This window comes from Cnephaeus nilssonii (assembly GCF_951640355.1).
Source record: "Cnephaeus nilssonii genome assembly, chromosome: 14".
NCBI lineage: Eukaryota > Metazoa > Chordata > Mammalia > Chiroptera > Vespertilionidae > Cnephaeus > Cnephaeus nilssonii.
The window spans coordinates 33,489,192-33,514,562 of NC_137085.1; the positions used below are offsets into that span (position 1 = coordinate 33,489,192).

The 25,371-nt window shown below is 44.9% G+C and overlaps 1 protein-coding gene across 3 annotated transcripts; it reads right to left on the reverse strand.

Annotated features, from left to right (window-relative positions):
* Window positions 1-600: 600 nt before the first annotated feature.
* IDNK (IDNK gluconokinase) lies at window positions 601-9,627 on the reverse strand. Of its 3 annotated transcripts, none has more exons than XM_079790950.1 (5): window positions 9,483-9,627; window positions 7,684-7,714; window positions 7,255-7,341; window positions 2,222-2,265; window positions 601-1,508 (listed from the first exon to the last, which is right to left on the reverse strand). In XM_079790950.1, exons 1-5 carry the CDS (start codon window positions 9,530-9,532, stop codon window positions 1,163-1,165), a joined length of 558 nt encoding a protein of 185 aa, XP_079647076.1. In that variant the 5' UTR covers window positions 9,533-9,627; the 3' UTR covers window positions 601-1,162. The 3 variants fall into 3 exon arrangements, with proteins under 3 accessions (XP_079647076.1, XP_079647078.1, XP_079647077.1); XM_079790952.1 differs by having other exon boundaries at window positions 7,255-7,337; window positions 9,483-9,545; XM_079790951.1 differs by lacking the exon at window positions 9,483-9,627 and adding an exon at window positions 8,680-9,093.
* Window positions 9,628-25,371: the final 15,744 nt, after the last annotated feature.

Here is a 25,371-nt window from a genome sequence, read left to right on the forward strand (position 1 = left end):
AGAGGCCTTGGTAAAATGGGGACAGAGGACTGGGTCAGTGAGTCCCATGGTTCATTCGCTCAAATTCCATCTTTGCAGTTTTTTGTTGTTGTTGTTACACTTCACCCAAGGATATTTTTATCATTGATTTTTTTAGAGAGACAGGGAGAGAAATCAGTGTGAGAGAGACACATCGATGGGTTGCCTCCTGCACATGCCCCAACTGGGGCCAGATCGAACCTGCAACCCAAGAATGTGCCACATGCCCTTGACTGGGAATTGAACCCATCACCATTCTGTGTATGGGCCAACGCTCTAACCACTGAGCAACATGGTCCAGGGCCATCTTTGCAGTTTTTAGACTTTTTGCTTATTCTTTTATTTTTAAAATTATTTATTTTTTAATTCTCAACCCGAGGTTATTTTTCCATTGATGTTTTTAGAGAGAGTGTAAGAGAGAGGGAAAGTTGGAGAAATATCACTGTGAGAGAAACACATCGATTGGTTGCCTCCTGCATGCACCCCAATGAGGGCCAGGGCCAGGGCCAGGGCCAGGAAGGAGCCTGTAATCAAGGTATGTGCCCTTGACTGGAATTGAACCTGGGACCCTTTGGTCTGCAGGCCGACACTCTATCCACTGAGCCAAACCGGCTAGGGCCTTTGCTGTTTTTTATATCCGTGAACTAGTGCTTTTTATTTACTTATCCTGAAAGGACAGAGGATTTGGAGGTGTATGGTATAAAATGACTTGCTGGTGAGTGGTTGATTTTGGACACATTTCTGCTCCCAAGACCAATTTCCAAGGGATGCCAAGGATAGCCAAGTTTCACTTATTTGTTGGAATATAGTCTGATCAAGAATGTTCTCAATAAGGTAATGATTTCAGCACTGATTATACGATATCCTCTAATCATTTGATTGGATCACATGAATTTCAAGTTCAGTGGAAGCTTAACTTTCCAAGTTCCCTCTCCTCTTCTCCAGTGTGCAGAGCATGATGACAAGAGGACCACAAATTCCTAAAATCACATCCAAACAAGTATATTTCAACACATCGTGGTTTGTTCACCCTTACTGGAATTTAGAGCACAGTACCAACATGGATGCTTTAACATGGTCAGGGATAGGACAGAAATTTATGCCTAGTTCTGTTCTGGACCACTGATAGGAAGTGACGTGCGTTTCATTTGAGAGCTTCCATAATTACAGCAATTATCTCTGGAAGACTTTTGTCCACACTGATTTGGATGAAATTTTCTGGAGCTGAGGGGGGTTCCAGAGTATCGAACTGAGACTGCAATAACTCAGCGGGCATAAAATGTCCTTTTCTTTTGAGTAAGCGTCCAGAGATGACCTCAAATGACCCCCTCAGATAGACCACAAGGAGCTGCACCTCGGCTGGCTTTCCTTCCTTCCCTGGCTCGTCACACTTCGGAGGTGCACCATCCTCTCCGCGTATTAAGATGTCTCTGTACACTTTCTTCAGAGCTGAGCAGGCTAGGACCACATGCTGTCCTGAGGTTACATCTCTGTTAAAAAAAAAAAAAGGCAGGGGAGGAGGCGGAAGTGCTAAAGAATGAAGACATTTAAAATACCAGGTGTCCGTTCTAGGCCGAGTTCAGTACTACTTCCTGCCAGTGGAAGGTGCTATAAAACGGCGGTTAAGATTCAGGCAGTCCTGGCTTTGGGGTGAAGATCTTCCACTAGTGAACTGAATCATCTTGGGCAAGGTATGTACCTCCCTGACCACCAGTTCATCATCTGTTCAATGGGGCTACTCAGAGGACCTGCCCATGGAACTGTGGGAGGAAGTTTATCAAGGTGCTGGGTTTCGGCTCCTGTGAATGTAGGCTATGGCTCAGGCGCAGCCTGCTGTCATTTTTTGAGCACTTTTATACTGATACTGTGCTCAGTGCTACTCATGCCTCATCTTGCTAATTCTTCACAGTAATCTGTGACTAGGAACTGTTTAACCCCCTTTTCAAATGAAGAAACAGGCTCATAGAAGCCAAGCGGCTGATTCCCAGCTAGTAGTTGTGGATCTGTCTAGGTTTGTGTCCAGAACCCAGCTAAACGATGTCTGTGGCTGATTAAAATCATTGTTGGTTATTGGATAGAAACACATTCCATTTCTGGGATCTTTTATCATCAGTCAGTTGCGATGTCAAGACTATATATTTTACCCTGTACTTTCTGATGGGTCTTCTTGACTCCCTGGTATGCCAAGGCCTGATGCTCTTACCTGAGTAAAATGTCATGCAAGTTGCAAAGCCATGGAATCCTGTCCTGAAATTAGAACACACACAGAGTGACTTCTCCAGGTATTGTTTGTTCAGAAACAGCATTAATTTTGTCCCTCACTGTTGAGGTCCAGAGAGATCTACGTGGTTTTGAGAAGTAGCCCATACACCAGGCCTAGGGATAAGTCACTAGGCAGTTAAGCCCAGAAACATTTTCCTGGTTCAGACGCCAAGGGCTCTTTTCACAATCCTAAAAATTGCCCTAAAAGACCAGTCTATATCTCCCCCATCTAATCTCCCTGCTGTATACGTGTTTTCCCTGTTTCTGTTATGATTACAAGTCTCCTGTGATTGTACTGCATGATGGTGCCTCTGATCTCCAATGCAGAGAGATAAGATATTCATAGAAACCCTTCTGTCAGCTACCCTTTGGTACTATTCTTCAAACCCTACTGAAAGAGAACCCCTGTCAGATAAAAGCATTGTGAGAAATTTGTATTTTTCCAAAGACAGAAGAGGTTTACTTAGGACACCCTACGGTGTTTCACAAAGAAATCCTCCTGAGACAGGTTTTCTCTTCCTTCCTGGGGTAAATGCTAATTGGCCATAATACATTAAAAGACAACAACCACGTTTTATTATGGAAATTTTAAATCTGTACAAAAGCAGACAAAATCGTACAAAACAAACTTCTGTGTACTCATAACACAGCTTCAACAATCTTCAACCCAATCTTGTTTTATATTATGTACAATTATATTCCCACCTGTGCTCCCATCCTTTATGATTTTGATGTGTTTCAGTAACATGATGCATTCTTTGAAAGTCCTTGCTTTTTCGTATTTTATTTAGGATTTCTGCATTTATATAATGGAGACTGGCCTGCATTTTTTTTCTTGGACAGTCCAAATTAAATGTTTGTATACAGGTTATACTAGCCTCATACAATGAGTAGCTTTCCCTCTTATTCTGTTTTTGTATATTGCATACCATATATTATTATTATGGAGTGAATGTTTAGCTCCCCCAAAATGAGTATGTTGAAACCCTAACCCCCAATGTGACGGTGTTGGCAGGTCACTGGGTTTAGATGAGGTCATGAAGGATTAGTGCCCTCATAAGGGAGCAGCAGGAAGAGACTACACATACAGACAGATCTCTGGTACTTCTGATTCTCAAGCCAAATGCAGCATCAGCAAGTCATGTTTTCATGTGGGGGGAGAGGGAGGAAGCAGACGGTGTATCCCTGAGCGCACTCTGCCACCCCAGCCCATTGTCCCATAGTCATTTCTATTTTTCTATGGAATTGCCCACTTTTATATGTCTTCGAGTTTACTGATGTAAGATTATTCATGACTTTCTTTTCATTCCTAATCTATTTTTAAAAATTTATTTATTGTTCACAGTATTACAGGTATTCCCCATCCCCCCCCCTTAGTCCCCCTCCACCCAGGTTTTCCCCACACTATTGTATGTCTGTGGGCTATGCGTATATGTTCCTCGGTTAGTCTCTCCCTCTCCCCTCTGAGATCTGTCAGTCTGTTGCATGTATCCAGGCCTCTGGACCTGTTTTGTTCATCAGTTTGTTCATTAGGTTCCAATTTAAGTGAGATCATGTGATATTTGTCTTTCTCTGACTGGCTTATTTCGCTTAGCATAATAATCTCCAGGTCTGTCCATGCTGTTGCAAAGGGTAAGATCTCCTTTTCACAGCTGCATAGTTTGTCATTGTGTAAATGTACTATGGCTTTTTTTTTTTTCATCTACTGATGTCATTCCTAATCTTAATTGTGTTCCCCCCACAAACATCCTGATCAGGCTTGCCAGAAATTTGTCTACTTATTTTGTCGATTAGTTTTGCTCATACTAATATTTTATACTTCATTAATTTTAGCATTCATTAATTTTTTTATTTTTTTATTACAGTCTTCCTTTTAGTTTATTGTTTTTTTCCCCTACTTGAACACTTAGCTCATTATTTTTCACTAGAGGCCCGGTGCATGAAATTCATGCAAGCATAGTCCTTCATTCCCCCAGCTGCCGGCTCCGGCTTCCCTCTGGCACTCGGGACCTGGGCTTCCTTTCAGCCGCCGGCAGGCACCTGGGACCTGGGTTTCCCTCGCAGCCCCAGCTTTGCCCAGAAGGTTGTCCGGAAGGATGCCCGGTCTAATTAGCATATTACACTTTTATTATTATAGATTCCTGTTATTTTTCCAAAAATGTATTCAGAGACTGTAAGTATCTTCCTATGTAATGTTTCAACTGCATCCCATAAGTTTTGGTTGATAGCACTTTTCTTGTACATGACTAAATATTTCACATTTTTAATTTGCAAATTACTTATGGATATTAATTTTTATTTTTCAGTTTTATTTATTTATTTTACATTTTCTGACCATTTTAGTGATCTGTGAGAATCTGCTGCTGGACCTGATGTTCAAGGTCATCTCATTCCTGATAGTCCCTACATGCAAGGGCGAGAAGGGGAACGGTGTGGCCCAGTGCTTAGAGGTAGTGGGCACCGTGAGTGTCCTACGGAGAGTTAAGTCAGAACATCGTGAGGACAGAGAAGATATTGGGCCTGTGGTTTCAGGGATCTGATGAAAACAAAGCCGTCTCCAAACCCTCCCAAGACTCTTCCCCAGACAGAACCCCTGCCTCTGCCGAGGACTCTGTACTTGATCCTCATCACAGTATTTCAGGGCAGGGCTGGTTGCCGGGGTGACCAGGAGGGGCGACTGTGCCAGCCCAGCCTGACCCACAGCTTCCCTCTTGGACTTGCTGGGCTCTTGTCAAGAATGCAAACCACCTGCTGTTCTGCCCCCTCCCCCGTTCTGCATCTCTCTGAAGTCTGGCTAAGTTTCTCCTGCATACATTTAGGAACTCGTTACATTTCTTCCGGTAAAGATAACCTTGTCTTCGGTATAATAAATTCCTTTTCTGAATCCTGCTTCCCCCAGCCCAGCCATACTGCCCACTTAACAAGCCTCACTTTTGAACTTACCTTAACTCTTTTTTTTCCTCAAATATATTTTTATTGCTTTCAGAGAGGAAGGGAGAGGACTAGAGAGATAGAAACATCAATGATGAGAATCATTGATTGGCTGCCTGCTGCACACCTCACACTGGGGACTAAGCCCGCAACCTGGGCATATGCCCTGACTAGGAATTGAACCATGACCTCCTGGTTCATAGGTCAACACTCAACCACTGAGCCACACCGGCCGGGCTAACTTAACTCTTATTTGCAACTCACCAAGGAGAAACGTAACACTGGCACAGGCACATCTTACACACTATAGAAACGGTTTTCATTATATATGCATATCTGTATAGACATGACATTAGCAACAATAATAATTGAAATGATATTTATTGAAGGCTTTTGGGTATTTCTCTGGGCATATTTTTTGTATTATCTCACTTCATCCTCCCAAGAACTCAATGAAATGGTACCATCTCTAACCCATTTGCCAAAGGTCACATAAGCTTAGAGGTAGAATCTGGTTATCTACATTTATCTCTAGCACATTATCAGTATTATGTTTAAATTACTACTTTCTCTCTTTTATGGTTCACTCCTCCTATCTTCTAAAGTTAAATGTGAACTTAATTTTGATGGTTCAAGGCTTGAATCATTGCAGACTCAGGCTGCACTCCCTGAAGCAAGAGAAGTGCACCTTAGAATGCTCCAGAATTAGACCTACTAATATTTAGTGACTCAGTCCTTGAAGGCAGGACAAAGGGAAGAGAGATTGGGGGCACAGCTGGGCGTGAGCCAGGTTCACAGAAAGTGAAAACTGCAGTGCGGGCGTTTGGCCAGTTCCATTCTGTCCTGTCCTTTGGACACACTTGGTATGTGGACCTGGCTGGGGCCCCTGCACTGTGGACCTGGACCTTGACCCTGCCATCACAGTGGCTCCTGGGCTACAGCTAGTTAAGCCAACAAATCCACAGTTTGTAAGTCTGGCTTGAGAGAGACTCCTAGGAAAGGGTCTCATGATGGTGCATACGGGAATGAAGTGCTATTCATTCATTCCTTCTCTCATTCGTTCATTTACTCACAGATACGCCACTATTCTCTGACACCTACTATGTGTCAGGCCCTGGGTATATACTATGGCAGAGAAATGGCCAGTCCCTGCCCCTTTGGAGGTGAAATCTAGTTGCAGAGATTAAATATTAATCAAACTCTCACACCCCTCAAATGCCAAGTTGCAACTGGGACATGGGCAATAAGGGATATGTTGCCGAGAGAGTTTATTATATGAGGTGTTACTTAAGTAGGTCAGGGAGGGCTTCCTTGAAGAAGTGGCACAGGAGCTGAGATGTGGAGGATGCGCGTTAACTTGGAGGGGAGGGGAAGGAAGTACATTCCAAGCAGTGGGACCAGAAGGTGCAAAGGCCCTGGGAAGGAGCATGGCAGGAGGAGCTGAAAGGGGCCACAGTGGCTCCAGGTGTGTGTGTGTGTGTGTGTGTGTGTGTGTGTGTGTGTGTGTGTAGGGTGCATGGCAACTAAAGAGTGTGGAGTGGGTCAAGGTCATTTTGGTCTAACCACGCATGTTTAGGAGTTTAGGTGTTTGGTCTTGATCCTGAGATTGGTGGGAAACTTCTAAAGGGCCAGATTTGAATTTGCAAAGATCACTGGCGTGGGGTGGATACCAGAGTCTCGAGATGGTGGCAGGCTGATAGGACCTTGGAAGCGAAGCTGAACTTCCCTACGTGGGAGGCCCTTTCAGGGATTATATTCTGCACATTGAAATTACGCCACAAAGTGTTCTGGCAGGCGCTGCCCAAGCGGGGGGCGAGGGGGGGGTGGGGGAGTGGGGAGAGAGTGGGCGCATCTCTCCTGATGCTGAGTTGAGAGAGATTCAGGGCCAACGCTAACATTCGTGGAGGCCCCACTGTGTGCCTGGCTGGTGGAGCACTGACCATGAGTCATGTCATAACTCAGGAACTGAACTGTACCAAGCACTGCAAAGATCTCAACCTGCGCCACCCAGCTGGAATATTTGGTGGAAACAGCAAACGTTACCTGGTCATTCAGTGGAATCCCTTTCCCCATCTTCACTCGGTTCTCCTCTGGGTGATAGTCATCTGCATCGTAGAATTTCCACCCTAGCTTTAAGAACAAAGGGAAAGGGGGGTGTGGCAGGCAGTGTGGCCCACCCTGCCACCCTCTCCTCCACCAGCAGCCCCAGGGAGCACCCGGGAGCGGGAGGGAGGAGGTCTGGAATGCCACTTTAAGATGCCCGCTCATGGGCACCGCAGCTGCTTTTTTCACTCATCACTATTCATAATCACCAAGGGGGAAGACAAAATTGCTCCAGTGGTTTTCACAAGCCTGTGCAGGCGCTGTGGTGAGTTCTACAAACCACTACAGGCCAGAAGAAAGGGTGGGAAGGGAGAGAAGCAAGCAGACACACAGTAGGACTTGTAATTGGGAGGCAATGGAACAGGTTACCTCAGAAGCCAGCAGGGCGCCCACGGTTGATCTGTGGAAAGGACACAGGTGTTCAAATGACTGCTATTTCCCAATCTACGCCGTGCCTTCTTCCGTCCGAGGGTGGCTGCCCCGTTCGTACTAAAACACCAGTAACCGATATGGAAGCAGAGCTATGCTCCTGCCCCTGAAGTCTAGGGCCTGACTTTCATTTCCCCCCGGAATTTAAATGAAATAATCACCCAGTTACCACTAATCCCTCCACCCGAAAAGCAGGATGTAAGGTCTCATTAAACTCCTGAAGGTTTTTCGACCCTGTTCTATCGATGTTTATTTTTTGAGAAAAATACTGAATTAATAATGAGACCAATTAGATCTTGAAATCATCCTCAACTCCTCCCTCCCTCTCTCATGCCCTACATCCAGCCCATCGACACATCTCGTTGGCTCTTCCTTCAAAATACTCCAGCATCTGACCGCTTCTCTCCATCTGCATTGTTTCCTGACCTCATCTCCCACCACGGCTTCCTTGCTGGTCACACAGACACCCAGCCACAGGGTCTCAGCATTTGCCATTCCCTCTGCCTACAATGCCCTTTCTCCAGCTCCCAATGTGGCTCATTCCCCGCTTCTTGTGGGTCTTGGTCAAATACCACTTCCTCTGAGGAACCTTCCTGGACCATTCTCCCTGGCACTTTGTTCCACGCACCCTCCTGTGTTTTCCTAGAGAACACCTACCACCACCCGGCACACGCCACGTTTACTCACTTACTGCCTGTCTCCCATACCTGAATGTACAGGGCACAGGTTTTATCTGTCCTGGTCACTGTCAGTGACACAGAGTAAGGACCGAACTCAATAAATACTGAGTGCATGGCTCTCATAACCATAATGATAACCATATAAGTCATCTGGTTAAGACGCCCTCATCTGATCCAAGGCAGAGAAGGGTACTGCCCAAGCTCACACAAGCAAGAACCCAGACCTAGGGCTCCCATGACATCACGCCAGTCTTACCTTCTCAACTTCTCCTCCTCATACAACGGTTTTATTTTCATTTCCATTAAGATTTCCCAAATTATTTTAATTTCTCAAGATGTGAGGCTCCACATGCCAGGATAATTTTGGAAAGCGAAACCTACCTACCTGGATCAGGAAAGAGCCTAGACTAGACACCTGACCACGGGGGCAGTTCTGGCACAGATGTTGGTCTAATTAAGAAGCCAAAGGCTAGCGCCCCCAGCTGGCCGGCCGGGGCTGGGCAGAGGCTTTGGGGGAGCCAGTGTTCCTCCTTCGTCGCAAGCCCTGGGGGCCTCCCCGCGCAGTAACTTCCAGCTTTGGCTGATAAACACTAATCACAGACGGTAAACGGTAAAAGTCAAGCTCCAAAATCGAATCAGAAAGCCCAGGGCCTCGCAGGAGGGGCCTGCGCTCTGCCCAGCCCGACAAAGGTCTGCAGGAGCCTGGCACCAGGTTTGCCCCCGCGCTTCGGGCTCTGCACCCTCCACCTGTTCTGACACCCCCTCCACCCGCCCAGGCGCTCCAGGCGCCCCAGCAGCCGCCTCTCTGCAAAGGCTCTCGCTAGAGCCTCTGTACGTACAGGGAGACCCCGGGTCTCGGAGGCGGTGGCGCGCCCGGTGCCCCGGGGCGAGCGGGCTGGAGGGCGGGGAGACGGAGCAGGTGCCCCGGCCTCAGTTTACTGCAAAGCGCAGGGGGATCCCCCTGGGGTCTTCGGTCGCCACCGGCACACGCAGCGGAGCCGGGTTTGGCCTCCGCCCCCTCCCGGTCGCCCCCCCGCGCCCCTGCCCTCCGGGACCCACTTTCCCGAGCCGCTCACGCCCATGACCAGCAGCACCGGCAGCGCCGCCATGGCCCCTTCTGGCTCCTTCCGCCGCCTCCGGGGCCCGCCCGCCCGCCTCCCCGGGCGCGGAGGGCGGAGCAGCCCGCGGTGGGGACCCGTCCTTCCCGTCGCCGCACCCGCTCTCCCAGCCCGGCCGCGCCCGCGCTAAACCCGGGTCTGCGAGGCGTGGGGTGGGGGCCCCCGGGGGGAGGGAGTGGGTGGGGCCTGGGGGTGGGAAGCCCAGAGCTCCTCCACCGGGGCCCTCCTCCCTCCACCGCCCGGCTGGTGGGGAGCCTCGCCCTCCAAAGCAAGACTCTCCGGCTCCAACAACAACTGGAAATAGCTTTGGTTTATTTAAAATGTTGTTGTAGCTTTGCCTGGGTGGCAAGGTAAAGTTGTGGGTTCGAAACCGGTGGATCACATGGAGGAATCAACCGGTGAATGCATGGATGGGTGGATCTAGTTCAAGTAGGACCGAAGCTGTACCTGCTGATGCAGCTCATTGCCTCGGACTCTGGCATGTACTAGCAGCTCTGTGTCAGACTCTAGAGACTAGTCACACACAAGAGCTGTGGGAAACGGGTTTAATGTGTTCAAGGCAGCAGTTGGCCTGATCATCATGCATGCAAATTACTCCCCAGGCGATAATTCATCATATATAGAAAATACAGCCACTTACAGCTGGTTCCATCGTATGCTAATTAATTGTTTGTCTACAAAGGTTGGTGGTATAAGCGTAATGCCTTACTGTGAAATGAATGACTGGGAGGGGAAAAGGGAGAAATGCAGGCAGGAAGTGGGGGAGGGCGAGAGGAGAGAGCTCACCTCCGGTACCTCCCTGGCACGAGTGGCTTGGACTTCAGGTAAAGCCTGACCCCTAGTGGAACTGGTTGCTGGATGAGCTGGACTGAGCAAGTCAAGCAGAAAGCAATTTCTCACCTGAACCCCCTCAGGTCCCTTCTGTCAGCTTGTTTTTCTCTGCCCCTGTGTGAAATTCTGAGCATGCCTAGTAGTGTTCGAATTCCTCACAGAATCAATGTGGTAAAGGGGGGGATTCCTGGCTTTGCAAGCCCATGAAACTGATTTCTATCAGTGGATCCCCTGTTGATTAGGCCCAGACAAAGGCTTCCGGAGCCAACACAATAGGTTGCAGATATGAGGGTATTTTGTTATCTATAAATTTCTGTGACAAAATATTAGTTTCTTTTTATTGAGATATAATTGACATATAACTGTAGGTTTAAGGTTTACAACATGTTGATTATATATATATATATATATATATATATATATATATATATATATATATATATTACACACACACAGACACACACACAGAGATATAAAATTGCCACAATGTTAGCTAACACCTCTATCACATATAATTATCACCTTTATTTGGGGTGAGAACAGTTAAGATCTAGTCTCTTAGCAACTGTGAAGTTTATAATCCAGTATCGTTGTCTGTAATCACTATGCTGTGCATGAGATCTTCAGGATCTATTTATCTGCTAGTTGCAAGTTTGTACCCTTTAACAACATCACCCAATTCCCTGACATGTTAGTTTCTTTTAGAAGGAGTATAAGTCCCAGAGCCAATTCATGCGTTTGTGATTTACAGTTTAGCTTATCTCATTTAGGTTATGAAAACCAGAGAACACAAATGATTAATCAGAAGATTGCTTGGTGGGCATGGATTCAGAGTGAAAAAGTATTGACTAGGGTGGGCAGATATTTACCCCAAGCCAGGAAGAGTCTAATGAGCGCTAGTCATTACTCCACACCGTTCACTGTTTCCTGTCCCAGGAATCCCCAGAGACTTGCAGGACACTGTGTATCTGCAGCTCCTCTGTGTACTGCTGGTTCCCATCCTTTCTCCATCTGCTATTGGTCATTTCTCTTTCTCCTCCTGTGTTGTAAAAGCCTCTTTGTGTATTTGTTGTGATATATTTTTTGTCTTTGATTGTAATATAATATTTGTCTTTTATTACTTTATAATATTTTCTTTTTGCCCTGAAGTAGTCAAGATTTTTATCTAACATAATTTCTGATATTTTTTCAAGTGTAACTAGTATGCATGGCACTTTTTATATAATACACTAAAATCTTTTTAAAAATGTATTTTTATTGATTTCAAAGAGGAAGGGAGAAGAAGAGAGAGATAGAAACATCAATGATGAGAGAGAGTCATTGGTTGGCTGCCTCTTATATGCTCTCCACTGGGAATGGAGCCCGCAACCTGGGCATATGCCTTGATGGGGAATAAAACCGTTACCTCCTGGTTCATAGGTCAATGCTCAACCACTGAGCCATGCTGGCTGGACTACACTAAAATATTTTGATATTTATTTCTGCCCTGTCAAGTAGGAATCATTTTACCAGTAGAAAAAAATGTTTTATGCATATTAGAAAAATGTATAATTAAACTATTTAGGAATTTCTTTTGTTATCAGTTTATTATTTTAATCATTTATAGGTAATGCTCATTTACAAAAGCATGTATCAAAAAATGTAAGAAAATGGCCCTAGCCAGTTTGGCTCAGTGGATAGAGCATCAGCCTTCGGACCAAAGGGTCCTGGGTTCTATTCCTGTCAAGGGCATGTACCTAGGTTGCAGGCTCCTCCCTGGCCTGGGCCCTGGTTGGGCAGGTGTGTGCCGGAGGCAACCAATCAATGTGTTTCTCTCACATTGATGTTTCTCTCTGTCTTTCCCTCTCTTTTCCACTCTCACTAAAACCGTGGTCAGCAAACTGAGGCTTGCGAGCCACATGCGGCTCTTTGGCCCCTTGAGTGTGGCTCTTCCACAAAATACCACGGCCTGGGCGAGTCTATTTTGAAGAAGTGGCGTTAGAAGAAATTTAAGTTTAAAAAATTTGGCTCTCAAAAGAAATTTCAATCGTTGTACTGTTGATATTTGGCTCTGTTGACTAATGAGTTTGCCGGCCACTGCCCTGAAAGATCAATGGAAAAATATCCTCGGGTGAGGATTAACAACAACAATAAAAAAAGGTAAGAAAATGAGTGGGAGAAAAACATAATTTTGAGAAAATTCTGTTCATAAACTTACTTTAATTCTGTGGATTGGTAAAATGTGACTTGCCATTGCATTTTAGTTGGTCCATCTCATGGAGTGTTCCTTGTGAATATAGTTGGCAAGCCCCTATGTCATATTTCTCAACTCTCTCCCACCCTGTAGGTCCTATGGGTATTCAAGAAACATGTGAACCAAAATTTCACTTAGTTAAAAAAATACAGTTGCCATAAATTTTAAAACAATAAAGGTAAAGCTGGATCTTCAAAAATTGATGATAAAAATGATAATGGTTTATTATTGATGGGAAGGATGTATTGTGGATATCTTTCACAAGGCATCTATATGAAATGTTTGAAAGAGCTTAAGTTACAGGTTAACACCTTGCTGGTTTATTTCCTGGGACTTGACTCCTATGAATTTAGAGAACACAGGCTCACAATGCTAAGTCATTAGGATGACAGCAAGGGCAGGAGGCTCTGTCAGCTGGTATTGGATTGTACAGAAATGATGGACACCTCATTGGTGACTACATTCAGATGCTAACACAGCCAGCATAGCACACATATGTTCCACAGAGAAGGATTCCAATCTGGCTTCATTCAGCCTTGGAAAGTCATTCTTCATATTCTGTTACAATCATTTGCATATGGTGTGAAAATATGCCCCACAACATTCCATTGATTTTATTCTTGAACAAAGATCCAGCAACTATTGGGAAAGAGCCAAACTCCACACTCAATTGTTTGCACGTGGTCCATTATTCTTAAGATAGGCTTGATATCTTTAAAAAACAACAACACATTTTTATTGATTTCAGAGAGGAAGGAAGAGAAGGAGAGAAATAGAAACATCAATGATGAGAATCATTGATTGGCTGCCTCCTTCACATCCCTCACTGGGGATTGAGCCTGCAACCTGGCATGTGCCCTGAGTGGGAATCAAACCCTGACCTCCTGGTTCATAGGTTGATGCTCAACCACTGAGCCACACTAGCCAGACTTGATATCCTTTTATTTTTCACATTAAAACTTGAGAAATTTTGGCCTTGAAGGATTAGTGAAACAATTCACTTTAGAAGCAGGCCAATTGAAATAATAAAAACCATTCTTACTTTGCATTGTCATAAAGTAATTATTTTATTTAAATAGTATTATGCCTGAGATAATTCATAAATCGTATAATAAAACAAAAAATCTATTTTTGATGGCAGTTGAAATGGAATTACCGCCTCATCATGTATTGAAAGAAAAACAAAACCAAATTCTTCAAATCATGTATCTTTGTAGGAAAGAATGGTAGCATCTCTGTTCATTGCAGTGTATTTCAAATTTTGCTGGATTCAGCAAAATGCATTGGTGCTGTCTCAACCTTGGGCACAATGAAGCTGAAAGCATTTGTAAACTGCAAAATGCTGTATAATAGTGGCATACTATTATATTTGTTGATACCAATTTAGAAGAAAATTGTTCCATTTTAAAGTTTATTCTTCACTACTATATCAGCTAGTACTACATTACATCAATAGGAACATGCTCGTGAGGTGAAAATACTCCAAGATTAATTAAACGACAAAATCTTTGACATGTATGTATTACTTTAAAAATTATAATGACTATTAAAAACGTTAGCCCAGCTGGTGTGGCTCAGTGATTGAGTGTCCAACCATGAACCAGGAGTCAAGATTCGATTCTGGTCAGGGCATATGCCCAGGTTGTGGGCTCAATCCCCAGTAGGGGGTGGGCAGCCAACCAATGATTCTCTTTCATCATTGATGTTTCTATCTTCCTCTCCTTTCCTCTCTTTGAAATCAATAAAAACATTTTTAAAATGTTAGTAGGATATCTGTGAAAATTGTGATTTAATATTACGTTTCAAATTTCTGAAATCTATATAAACAAAATTATTTGATCACATTTTCCTCTGAAATGGCCATACTATCAAAAGAATACCTGATAGACTTTAGAGACCACCTAAGTCTGTGGATAGTATTTGGAGAAACACAGCCCCACCTCACTGGAGTGGAATCTATCTCTACCCTGGGTGTGCATTGGGAAGGCCTCTTGACTGTAGACCTGGGAAATAAGGCTCTTCCCAGCCTGCTGGTCTACCAAAGCAATTCCAATGCTTCTGGTAACCCTGGTTCATCCTCTTCCCTTCACACAGGGTTGGATGTTTTGAGGCAAAGGATATATTATTAATGACCATTTTATGGGTAGAAAAATAAGATGAAATTTTCCTAAGGTCACAGAATAAGTGTAATTACCATCTAAACTTAACTCAGTTTTTAAAAAATATACATTTTTATTGATTTCAGAGAGGAAGGGAGAGGGAGAGAGAGATAGAAACATCAACGATGAGAGAGAATCATTGATCGGCTGCCTCCTTCACGCCCCCTGCTGGGGATCGAGCCCACAACCTGATCATGTGCCCTTCACTGGAATTGAACCCGGGACCCGTCAGTCTGCAGGCCAATGCTCTATCCATTGAGCCAAACCAAGCAGGGCTTAACTCAGTTTTTATACTTGCATGTGGGTTAATGTGTGGCAGGTGGAATGAACAGTTTTTCACTTTAAATGCTCACTTTATTTTATACATTCTTACTAGTTTTGTTCCTTGATTTAACTCTGGCTTTTATCATATGACATTAAAACCAAACTTATATCTTAACCTCATAGGAAACTTCAAGAACTCATGATTATGGCCTTTATGTTGGGAATGAGAGGGGGAGCAAAGCAACCATCTATCTATCTATCTATCTATCTATCTATCTATCTATCTATCTATCTATCTAAAAAAGCCTAAGCAAATGTTACGACCAAATGACCAGAATGATCAGAACGACCAGCCAACCAGTCGCATGACACACACTGACCACCAGGGGGCAGGTGCTCAATGCAGGAGCTGCCACCTGGTGGTCAGTGTGCTCCCACAGCCAACCTCCCATGGCCAGCCAACCTCCCCCAACCCCTCCTCCCAGCCAGCAAACCTCCTTCGGTCTCTCCCCCTGTCTGGCAGGCCCCGTCCAACAGGCCCCCGTCAGGCAGGCCCTTTCCGGCAGCCGGTAGACCCTGCGACTGGCAGGCCTTATCCAGCAGCCTCCAGGCCCCGGCTGGCCTGGCCCCGATCGGGACTGGGTGAGATGGCCCCAATAGGCCCTGATCGCCGGCCAGGCCTAGGGACCTCACCCGGGCATGATGTGCACCGGGCCTCTAGTTTCTGAATAAATGTGAACTAAAGATGAATCATCTAAAAAGACTGCTAGGCCTCAGATGAACTAGAAAAGTGTTGACTCACTAACCTATATTCCTCTCTGCTCACACCATTGACCTGCTTTAGTTACACTGTATGTTAAATAACCTGGATCCTTAATATAACACTCTTCATTGAAAGTTTTTGCATTTTTAGTTGTGTGTGGGAAGTACATTGTCAAAAGCACCAAGACAAGAGGGTAGATGTTGAGAGAGAAGGAGAAAGAAAAAGAAGTGCTCTCATAAACGTGGTTCTGATTATGTAGTCAAGGAGAGCAGTTAAATTTTTTGGCATCTCCACTCAAGAAAAAAAGGAAATCTGAGAATTATCATGCAAGTGAAGGGGTTCTTTCAACAATGCCTTGTAATTTTCAAAGTTTGTACATCTTAAAAATTTTATTCCTAAGTATTTTATTTTTTGGATACTATTATAAATGGCATTATTTTGTCAGATTTTCAGATTGTTCATTGCTCGTGTATCAATATACAATTGATGTTTGTATATTGCTTTTGGGTCTTACCACCTTTCGGAACTTGTTTAATAGTTCTAATAGGTTTTTGTGGATTCCACAGAATTTCCTGTATATAAAATTATGTCAAAATACAGATAGTTTTATTGCTCCTTTTCCATCTGGATGCCTTTTATTTATGTTTCTTGCCCAATTGCCTTGACTGGATAGAATTGCTTATACAACCTGAATGGATTTGATGAGAATAGACATCATTATCTTCTTCTTGATTTTTGGGGAGAGCATACAGTCTTTTACCTTTAAGTATGATGTTGGTTGTGTGTTTTTTGGTAGATACCTTTCATCAAATAGAGGAAGTTCCATTTTATTACTAGTTTGCTGAGTGTTTTTATCATGACAAGGTGTTAGAGTTTATCAAATGCTTTTTCTAGGTCAACTGAGATTTTCATGTGGATTATCCTTTATTCTATTGATGTGGTGTATTAGATTAATTGGCTTTTGGCTATTAAACCAACCTTTCATTCCTGGGATAAATCCTACTTGGTCATGGTGATTAATCCTTTATGTGTTGCTGGATTTGGTTTCCTAATATTTTCTGGATTTTTGTGTCTATATTTGTAAATGATATTGGACTTTAATTTTCTTATAATGTGTTAGCTTTGGAATCAGGCCACATAGGATGAATTGGAAAGAGTTTCCTCCTCTTCTAGTTTTTTTTTTTTTTTTTTGGAAGAGTTTGTAAAGACTTGGCACTTCCTTCCTTAAACACTTCGAAGAATTCATGCTCCAAGCCATGTGGGACTTGAGTTTTCTTTGTGGAAAGTTTTAAAATTACGAATTCGCTTTCTTTACTCGTTATAGGTTTATTTAGGTTTTCTATTTTTTCCCTTGAGTTATTTTTGATAGTTTGTGTCTTTCTAGGAACTTATTTAATCTAAGTCATCTAAATGTGTTGGTGCACAGTTTTATTTGGTGACCATGTATATCCTCACCCTTTACCTGGAAACTGTCCACCCCATCCTCTGTGGCTACGTGGCAGAGCTCCTTGGCCACATTGGAAGGTGTGAGCCAGGCTGTCTTGCTACCCTTTATGGTTCATCTGACCAACTGGGAGTTGAAAAAGACCTATTTTCTCTCCAGTCACACAGACAATAATATGTGAATGCAGAAGCTCTTGACAGCCACATTTGCCTTCCTGTTGCCTGAAAAACAGAGAAAACCATTCTGCAGGGAGAGAATATTAAAAAAAAAAAAAAGACCTTGGCTTAGTTCATCAAAAGAGGAGATCAGGGGCGTGGACTGGGTTTGGCCTAGGAAACATGTAGAGACAAACGCTTTTTAACACCAAGGGGCTTGCGGTGGGACAGGCTGGCCAACTCGGTGTAATATTTAATTTCTATCATAGCTAGACCTCTCCCCTGACCCCAGAATTGTATGTAACATTGAAATCAATGGAAGATCTCAGTGAAGGTGACTGGGGGAGTAAAGGTGGGAGACAGAAGCTTGATTTGGATTAAACCCCTGGTTTTAGTTCATATTATTTAAATTGGATTGCATCCCTGCCAATGATTTCCTTACTCGCACAGTCTTGTTTGTGTGTTTGTTTTTTTAAGTCCTTTGAGAAGACATCTTTCCAATATAACTAGTAGAGTCTTGATAGTAGAGAGCTTTGTCCTGGGGCGCAGACAGGGTAATTGGAGGCAGACAAGGCTGCATTTTGGTTTGCAAGGTGGTGTCACAGTCAGTAGTGAGCAGCCTGGCTGAAAGTAGACAGAGAGCGACAGAATCGGGATGTAACTCAGCTCGTGAACTGAGGTTACTTAAGATCAGAAAATCACACATCTGGGTGAACAATAATAGCCAGTTGCCTCTGGTACCCACCCTGACTGAGGATCAAATCTGCAACCTGGGTATGTGCCCTGACCGGGAATCGAACCAGTGACCTTTAGGTGCACTGGGCAACGCTCAACCAGCTGATCCTCAGGGCTCTCCTGCAATTCTTGGTGTTTAGTGTTGGCTCAGCTGGTGCGGGTGGACCAGGTCTTTCTGTTCTGTAAGTCCTCCTGTGACACTTTTCAGTAAGTTCCAAGGTAGCATTATATAAACCTTATAAATGTTAGAGTGATCTACTAGTAAATGGGGCTACTGGTTAATCCAAGCAAAGCTGTAAACGCACGAAGGTTAATCTATGCTACGTTACCTGCTAGACTACACGTGGAGGTTGGGTTAAAATATAACCCAGCTCTGTCTGCTGAGAAGGCCTCGGAGCGATGACATCCCAGCAGCAACACTCAAGGCCTAGGTAATACTGTTCTCCAAGAAAACAATGAAGAAGCAAGGGGCTGATGTTAGGGCTGAGATGGGAAAACGACAGGAGGAGCTGGAGCATCTTGTAGAACCAGAAAGTGATGCATTGCTAAAAGAAAAAGGGTTTACAGTCCAGGGTACCATAGCCCTGTTTTTATTTTGATCTCACGGTCTAATGTTTCTAGTTTCCTTTGTTGATTCCTTCTCATTTCTCTGATCCCTGCACATTGGAGTGTCCCAGGGCCCAGTCCTGGACTTTTCCTCTTTTCTATCCTCAAATCACTTCCTGGGGAGCTCATCCCGTGTCATGGCTTTAAGCATTAGCTACAGACTCCCAAATTTCTATCGTAGCTAGACCTCTCCCCTGACCCCAGAATTGTATGCAACACTGGAATCAACAGAAGATCTCTACCTATAGGTGTTTGTGTTCACTTGCAATAACCTGGTTGGGGTTGTGTAGTGGACACTGGAAGGGACAGGAGTGGGCTGCCTGGGGGATGGACAATGGTCTCTGCCCTTTGCGTCCATTTCAAGAATAGTCAGCAGTCTCTGGGACTTTCAGCAGAATAACGGGGTAAGGAAGGCAACTGGAACGTTCGTGTACGAGGTAAATTCTCATTCTTACGATTGTTCCAGGGAGACGGGCCCGCTGGATTAAAGGGTCCACACAGCGTTTACATGGGGGGAAATTAAGTTAAATATTCTTGGCGCCAGCACCCTGACTACCAGCCAGCTCCAGCTGGGCAGCCGAAAGCCTTACATGGAACGTGTTTCCAGCATCTGCTGCCTCTGCCTCCCGAGGTGATTATTGTCCAACGTTGGCTCACGCACTGACAGCGAGTTGGCCAGCCTGTCCGACCGCAAGCCCCTTGGTGTTAAAAAGCGTTTGTCTCTACATGTTTCCTAGGCCAAACCTAGTCCACGCCCCTGATCTCCTCTTTTGATGAACTAAGCCAAGGTCTTTTTTTTAAAGAAATAGGTGGGTTTTGTGCCAGCAGCCAGAGATATCTGGGGACCGAAGGGATGGCTCGGATGTGGAGAGTGGGTGTGTTGCCCTCGCTATGTAACGTCCAGGACCTGCCAGTGCAGGGCACTGGGGGCACAGGCAGGTTTGGGTGGCGGCAGACTAGAGGCGCGCCTCCCCTTAAAGACGGGCAGAGAACTCAGCTTCCTACTGTGCGTTCCTGAGGAAAGGCAGCGCTGGGGCCTCATGCTGCTCTCTGGGGGTTTCCACAAGCTGCCAGGTTTTAGACCCACACGAGACTTCATAGTCATGCAGCTGTGCCAGCCTGCGGAGGGAGTGGGGCGGCTGGCCCTGACCGGACACTTTCCTGGGACAGTTCCGAGCTTGGCATTTACTAGGAATTTAAAGTCCCTCCCTCCCTCCCTCCCTCTTTCCCTGTCTTCCTACTCACGCGGAGTGAAGGTGGGAAGGAATGTTTACGCAATAAGTGGAGACAGTTGAAGGTCCATGCAGCAGCGGAGATTGTATTTTAAAAATGAGAAGAGTCGTTCTCAGTAAGTCAGTTAACAAACCTTTTGACGTGGCCACTGGGCTTGCAGATGCCTGAGGACTGACTCGAGCAGAGACTCCGCCCCAACACCCCTGGAGGGGCAGATGGCGCTGAGGCCTGGCAACAGCCTTTAAGGATAGTGAGAATGAATTTTTTCACCGGTGAAGACTAAGGAAGAGCCCACGGAGGTGGCACTGCAAGGCAGGAATACTGTCAGGACATGAATGTTAACGTGTCGGAATGTGTACAAGCAAACCTGTTATTGTTTGACTATTCTTGGCCCAATAAAGCAGTACTGGTGGCCGTGTGCTGAAGACCCTCAAGCGCTCTGTGGCAGGATAATGTCTGAGATATTGACTCGTCCCCCGCCCCGTGCCCCTTCGTTCGTTATTTCCCCCTCTTAGTGGAAAGCAGAGAAAAGAAGGCTTCTTCCTGGCTTTGCATTTCACAAGCCTACACCCTCTGCGACCTGGAGAGGACGGGGCCATAGCTGACCTTGTGGAGTGAGGAGAGGTTCCAGAGCCTGGTGAGGTGGGGTGGGGTGGGGTGGGGTGGGATGAGGTGGGGTGGGGGTTCCAAGGGAACAGATGGTCGTTGAAGCCAGTGGGAGGAGAGTTCCCTTGGGGCCACCAGAAGGGCCTTGTGGGCGGGGTGCGAGCACCCAGGAGCCAGCTGGGAACCAAGCCGGTGCTCACCCTCCAGTGGGCATCATTCATCATCTGAGCTTCACTCCCCAGCCACCAGCTTTACACGGCGGTTGTGCAGCAGGATGGTCAGGTTGTGAGGACCATCCCTCTACCCTGTTCTCCCTCCCTCCTGTAAATCCCAGAGAAGTAGCAGGGGGTCTTAGACACCCAGTGGTGAGAGTGGGGTGAAGGCCAAGTCCCTGACACTACACTGGGAAGAATGGGGCTGAGGGGCTGAGAGGAAGCAGCTTGGAAGCCCCTGAGCGGGGACAGTGGTTAACACAGCCTTGTCACCCCGTGAAAGGCCCTGGCTGGGTGCTAGAGGGCTCTGGCTTTTAATCACCATGCGATCTTGGGCAAATACTGCATTTCTTTGGGTCTCAGTTTTCACATTGCATTCATTCACTCATTCACTCATTTACCCTCTCATTCAATTTTATTTCCATTTAACAATTATTTCCTTAATCTTCACCTCTTATTTAATGAACATTGTTCCAAGCACCATTCATAGGTGAAACCCCCTGTTGGACACTGGACATACAGACACTCCTGGAACTTCCAGCCCAGAGCTCCAAAGGGAGGGGGTCGAAGAGATTAGTCTCCTAGTTTCTGCCAATTCTGACATTCTGTAATTCTAATATCACTGCAAGTTTTACATGCCCCCCCCCCCCCCCCCCCCGCCCTCAAGCAAGGTAAAACCCTTCTTTCACGGAGCCTGTGTCTCAACGACAGCACCTTCCTGCCCTGAGGGACTGGTTTCACTCTGTGGAAATGGCTCAAGGTCATTTGGAGCCAGGTGTGGTGGAAAAGGCAGCCAGGGCGTAGAGTTCCGGCGGCCTGAAGTCCCCTTGAGCACAGCTTTCCAGTGCCCCGGGGTGGTCTCTCAGGGGTGCGGCTTTTGTTAAGCTTTCAGATCTCTGAGCACAGCTTGCCAAGCCAGAGGGAGAGCCTCCCAGCTGCTGGTGGGCAGCCTCCATCAGGAGGTCACTGCGGTGGCCTTCGCTGACCTCAGCTTCTGTGTCTCCCCTTTGCCACAGTGAGCGCCATTTCATCTTCCCTCTCCCCCAGCTTCCTTCAAAGACCAGCAGCACTTTCAAGTAGTACAGGAGGCCCCATCTAAGAACCCACTCATTTAAATGCTAATTACATGCCCACTCTCTTTACTTATTTATTTAATCCTCACCTGAGGATGTTTTCCCATTGATTTTTAGAGAGAGTGGAAGGCAGGGGGAGAGACAGAGAGGGAAACATCCATGTGTGAGAGACACATCGATTGGTTGCCTCCCGCACACATCCCGACCAGGCCGGGATGGAACCTGCAACTGAGGTATGTGCCCTTGACCGGAAGTGAACCTGGGACCCTTCAATCCTTGGGCAGATGCTCTGTCCACTGAGCCAAACCAGCTAGGTCCTCATCTCAATTTAGAGCTACTCTTTTCTCTTCTGGGAGAGGAGGAAGCCTGTTGGACAGAAGAAGCTGCTGTCATTCTGTACTTCCGAATTATCCAGTCAGATTGCTCTGTGCGTGTGCACGGGCATATCTCACACCTTCTCCAGACCAGGAGTACTTGATTTCACCCACTCATCTACTCCTTTATTCTCCAAATAAATAATAGTTACCTAGCTCCCAGCAGTGCAGCTAGGCAGGGGTGATGGGTAAGACACAATCCCTGCCTCCTGAAGCTCACAATACTGGAGAAGGGATGGACCCTATACAATCAATGGTGATACAATACAGTAGGTGCAGATAGAGAAAAATGTCAGAGCGACTGAAAGCACAGAGGAAAAGAGGGCTGATTGGGCTCTTCTTTGTGGTAGACTGTGTTCTTGTTTGCACATAAACACTATTTTCTCAAGGATTATGCTTCCCTACTCCATTAATGTCAGACTTGGCCATGGGACTTGCTCGGGTCAGTAAAATGAGGTGTGTCATTTTGGGTCAGAAGCTTTAGAAACCAGCACATGGTCTGCTATATTCTTTTCTTTTGCCCATTGCCATGATGACCAGAAACTATTCAAGGTCTTTCTGTCAGCTTGGGTCCTGTAGTGGAGCTGACATGATGGTCATGCAGAGTGAGCAAGAAATAAATTGTTTAAAGCCATTGAGATTTAAGGGTCATTTGTTACTGCAGCACAACCTAGTGAATTCTGACTGATACACTTTTATTGGTCTTTGTAACTCAGTGTCTCATAGCGCATAGTAGCTCCTCCATAAATGTTTGTTGAATGAGTGAAGAGCTGAAGGGATTAGATAGGCTTGAATGAGTGAGGAGGGAGGTTCGGCCGGGGCGGGTGGTGGGGGTGGTTTGGAAGGCAGTATGTGAAAAAGTTCACCAGGGGCTTGGCCATGATGGGTGTTAGAAACTTTTCCAGATGATCCTGACAGGAGAGCCTCACAGTGCTTTTGTCTCCCTTTATGTCTTCTGTTTGCTTGCTATGCCACAAGCAAGCTTTGGAAGCTGACTCTACTGATTAGCCAGAAAAGAAGTGCTCTTCAAAGGATATTGGGAAGCTCTCAAAATCACTGGGGAGGAGGGAGTGGGATAGAGAAGCAGACTTGGGTTGAGTTTCCAGCAATAACATCACAGAACTTCTCAGAGAAAGTAGGGTTTCCCAACTCCATGAGTAAGGGTACAAAGGTATGGCTGTAACAAAGATGCTCAAAATCCAGTGTTTTAAAGAATGTAGAGCTCTTCTTTTGTCTAACAGTTTCAAGGTGAACAGTGTAAGTCTTTACAATTTGATGACTTTTGATAATTTAGTACATAACTTCTAGATATCAAATTTCATACTTGAAAAGGCTACTTTAAAATCCCATGGAAATGTCTTGTGATAACAGTGATAGATTTTAAATAATAGATTGAAACACATAAAATTGCAAGTTCTAGGTCATTTTTGACTTACAAAAATGACAATTTCATATATTCAACCTAATCCAATCAAACTTTGTCTGATAACATATTTCAAAATAAAGTTGAAGCTTTTTATTTGAACATGTATTGATGTCAACATACTAATCTTAACAATTCACTAATAACATCGGTTAAATATCACATGTGAACCATTTAACTTTATCAGAGTTGGCATTTTGCTTTGAACCCATAATATTTATTAACCACACACACATGGACACATGTTTTATACATTTTTTAATTTAAAAATTTGCAGGTTTCCATTCAACTCCAGGTAAACAAGTGTTAGTAAGTAAGCTATTTCACTGAAACTAGGGATATTCTTCAACAAATCTGCAAGGTGAGATTCACTTGTAAAAAAAAAATCCCCATTTCAATGCACACATTCTTGAGGACTCTTACTTTGAATGCCAACACTCTTTGGTATGAAAAACGGTGGTCTCTAATTACATGCTTCACTGAAAGCTGAAATCAGGTGGACTCCGAGAGCTTGCGTTTTGTTATATTTCCCCATTTTGGTTTCATCCTTCAATGTACAATTTAGGACTATAGACACACATTTACATATGAGAGCTTCTCTCTAAAACAGCATGTGTAATTTGAGTCTCAAGATTTTAGATAGAAGTAATGCCATATAGGGCCTTTCTACCTTCCTGACACGGCAGCAAAATCATGAGTGCACAAACACTTGCAATGTTCCCATCACATTTCTTTTTAAAAAATGTTTTTTGTTGATTGTAGAGTGAGAGGAAGGGAGAGGGAGAGAGAGAAACATCAATGTGATTGAGAAACATGGATTGGCTGCCTCCTACGCCCCCCACACTAGGGATCGAACCTGCAACCCCGGCATGTGCCCTGACCAGGAATCGAAGTGGTGCCCTTTGGTTCATGGTACGATGCTCAAGCAACTGATCCACAGCTAGGGTCCATTATATTTCATTTTGAAAAATCTTTATCTATTACCTCAAACAGTTCATCTGCAGTAGTTTGATTTGGCACTTTGCTTGGGGAGCAAATGGTGTTCCTCCAAGCATTTCTCTTTGGGCCTTCTAATTAGCACCATGAACGGACAGTTACGCATATTTGCAGTTACATCAGTCAATTGATAAACGTCTGGATTAGTGTGTGTCTCCATAATACGAAATGCCATCCGCATGTCTGCTGATGGCATCATCTGATGGGGGCCTCTTTTCTGCTTCCTCTGCCTGGGGTGGTCCCAGTTAGGCTGCGGATAATTCCCATGCATGTAGATAAAAGGAGCAACTCTGCATTTGTGTGAGGCATTTATAACTTTAGTTATTAATTTCATGACTTTTTAACCAGCGTTCTGATATTGTTACCAATCTCATAAAAGAATGTCATTTCTCATTTTGAGCATCCAGTGCATAGAAATCATATCTTTCCTGTTTGAAGGAAGGACTTGGGTTCAGGTGGTGGTGTCGTTTTCAGGAGCCATCGCTTCATTTGCTAGCTTCAAATATGATGTCTAAGCTGAGGAAAAGAAGGCTTATGAGGCCCCCAAATCCACGTTCAAGACCTTCCTTATAAATTCCTAATTAGTGACTCAAAATCATTTTTTACTGCTGTGAATGTTTTATTACCCTAATAGCTTTAGAATTTAATTAAAAGCATTTCCATAAATAAGTATGTGTAAAAATAAGCATTTACATGTGAAACACTTGAAGCCTTTTTATGGCT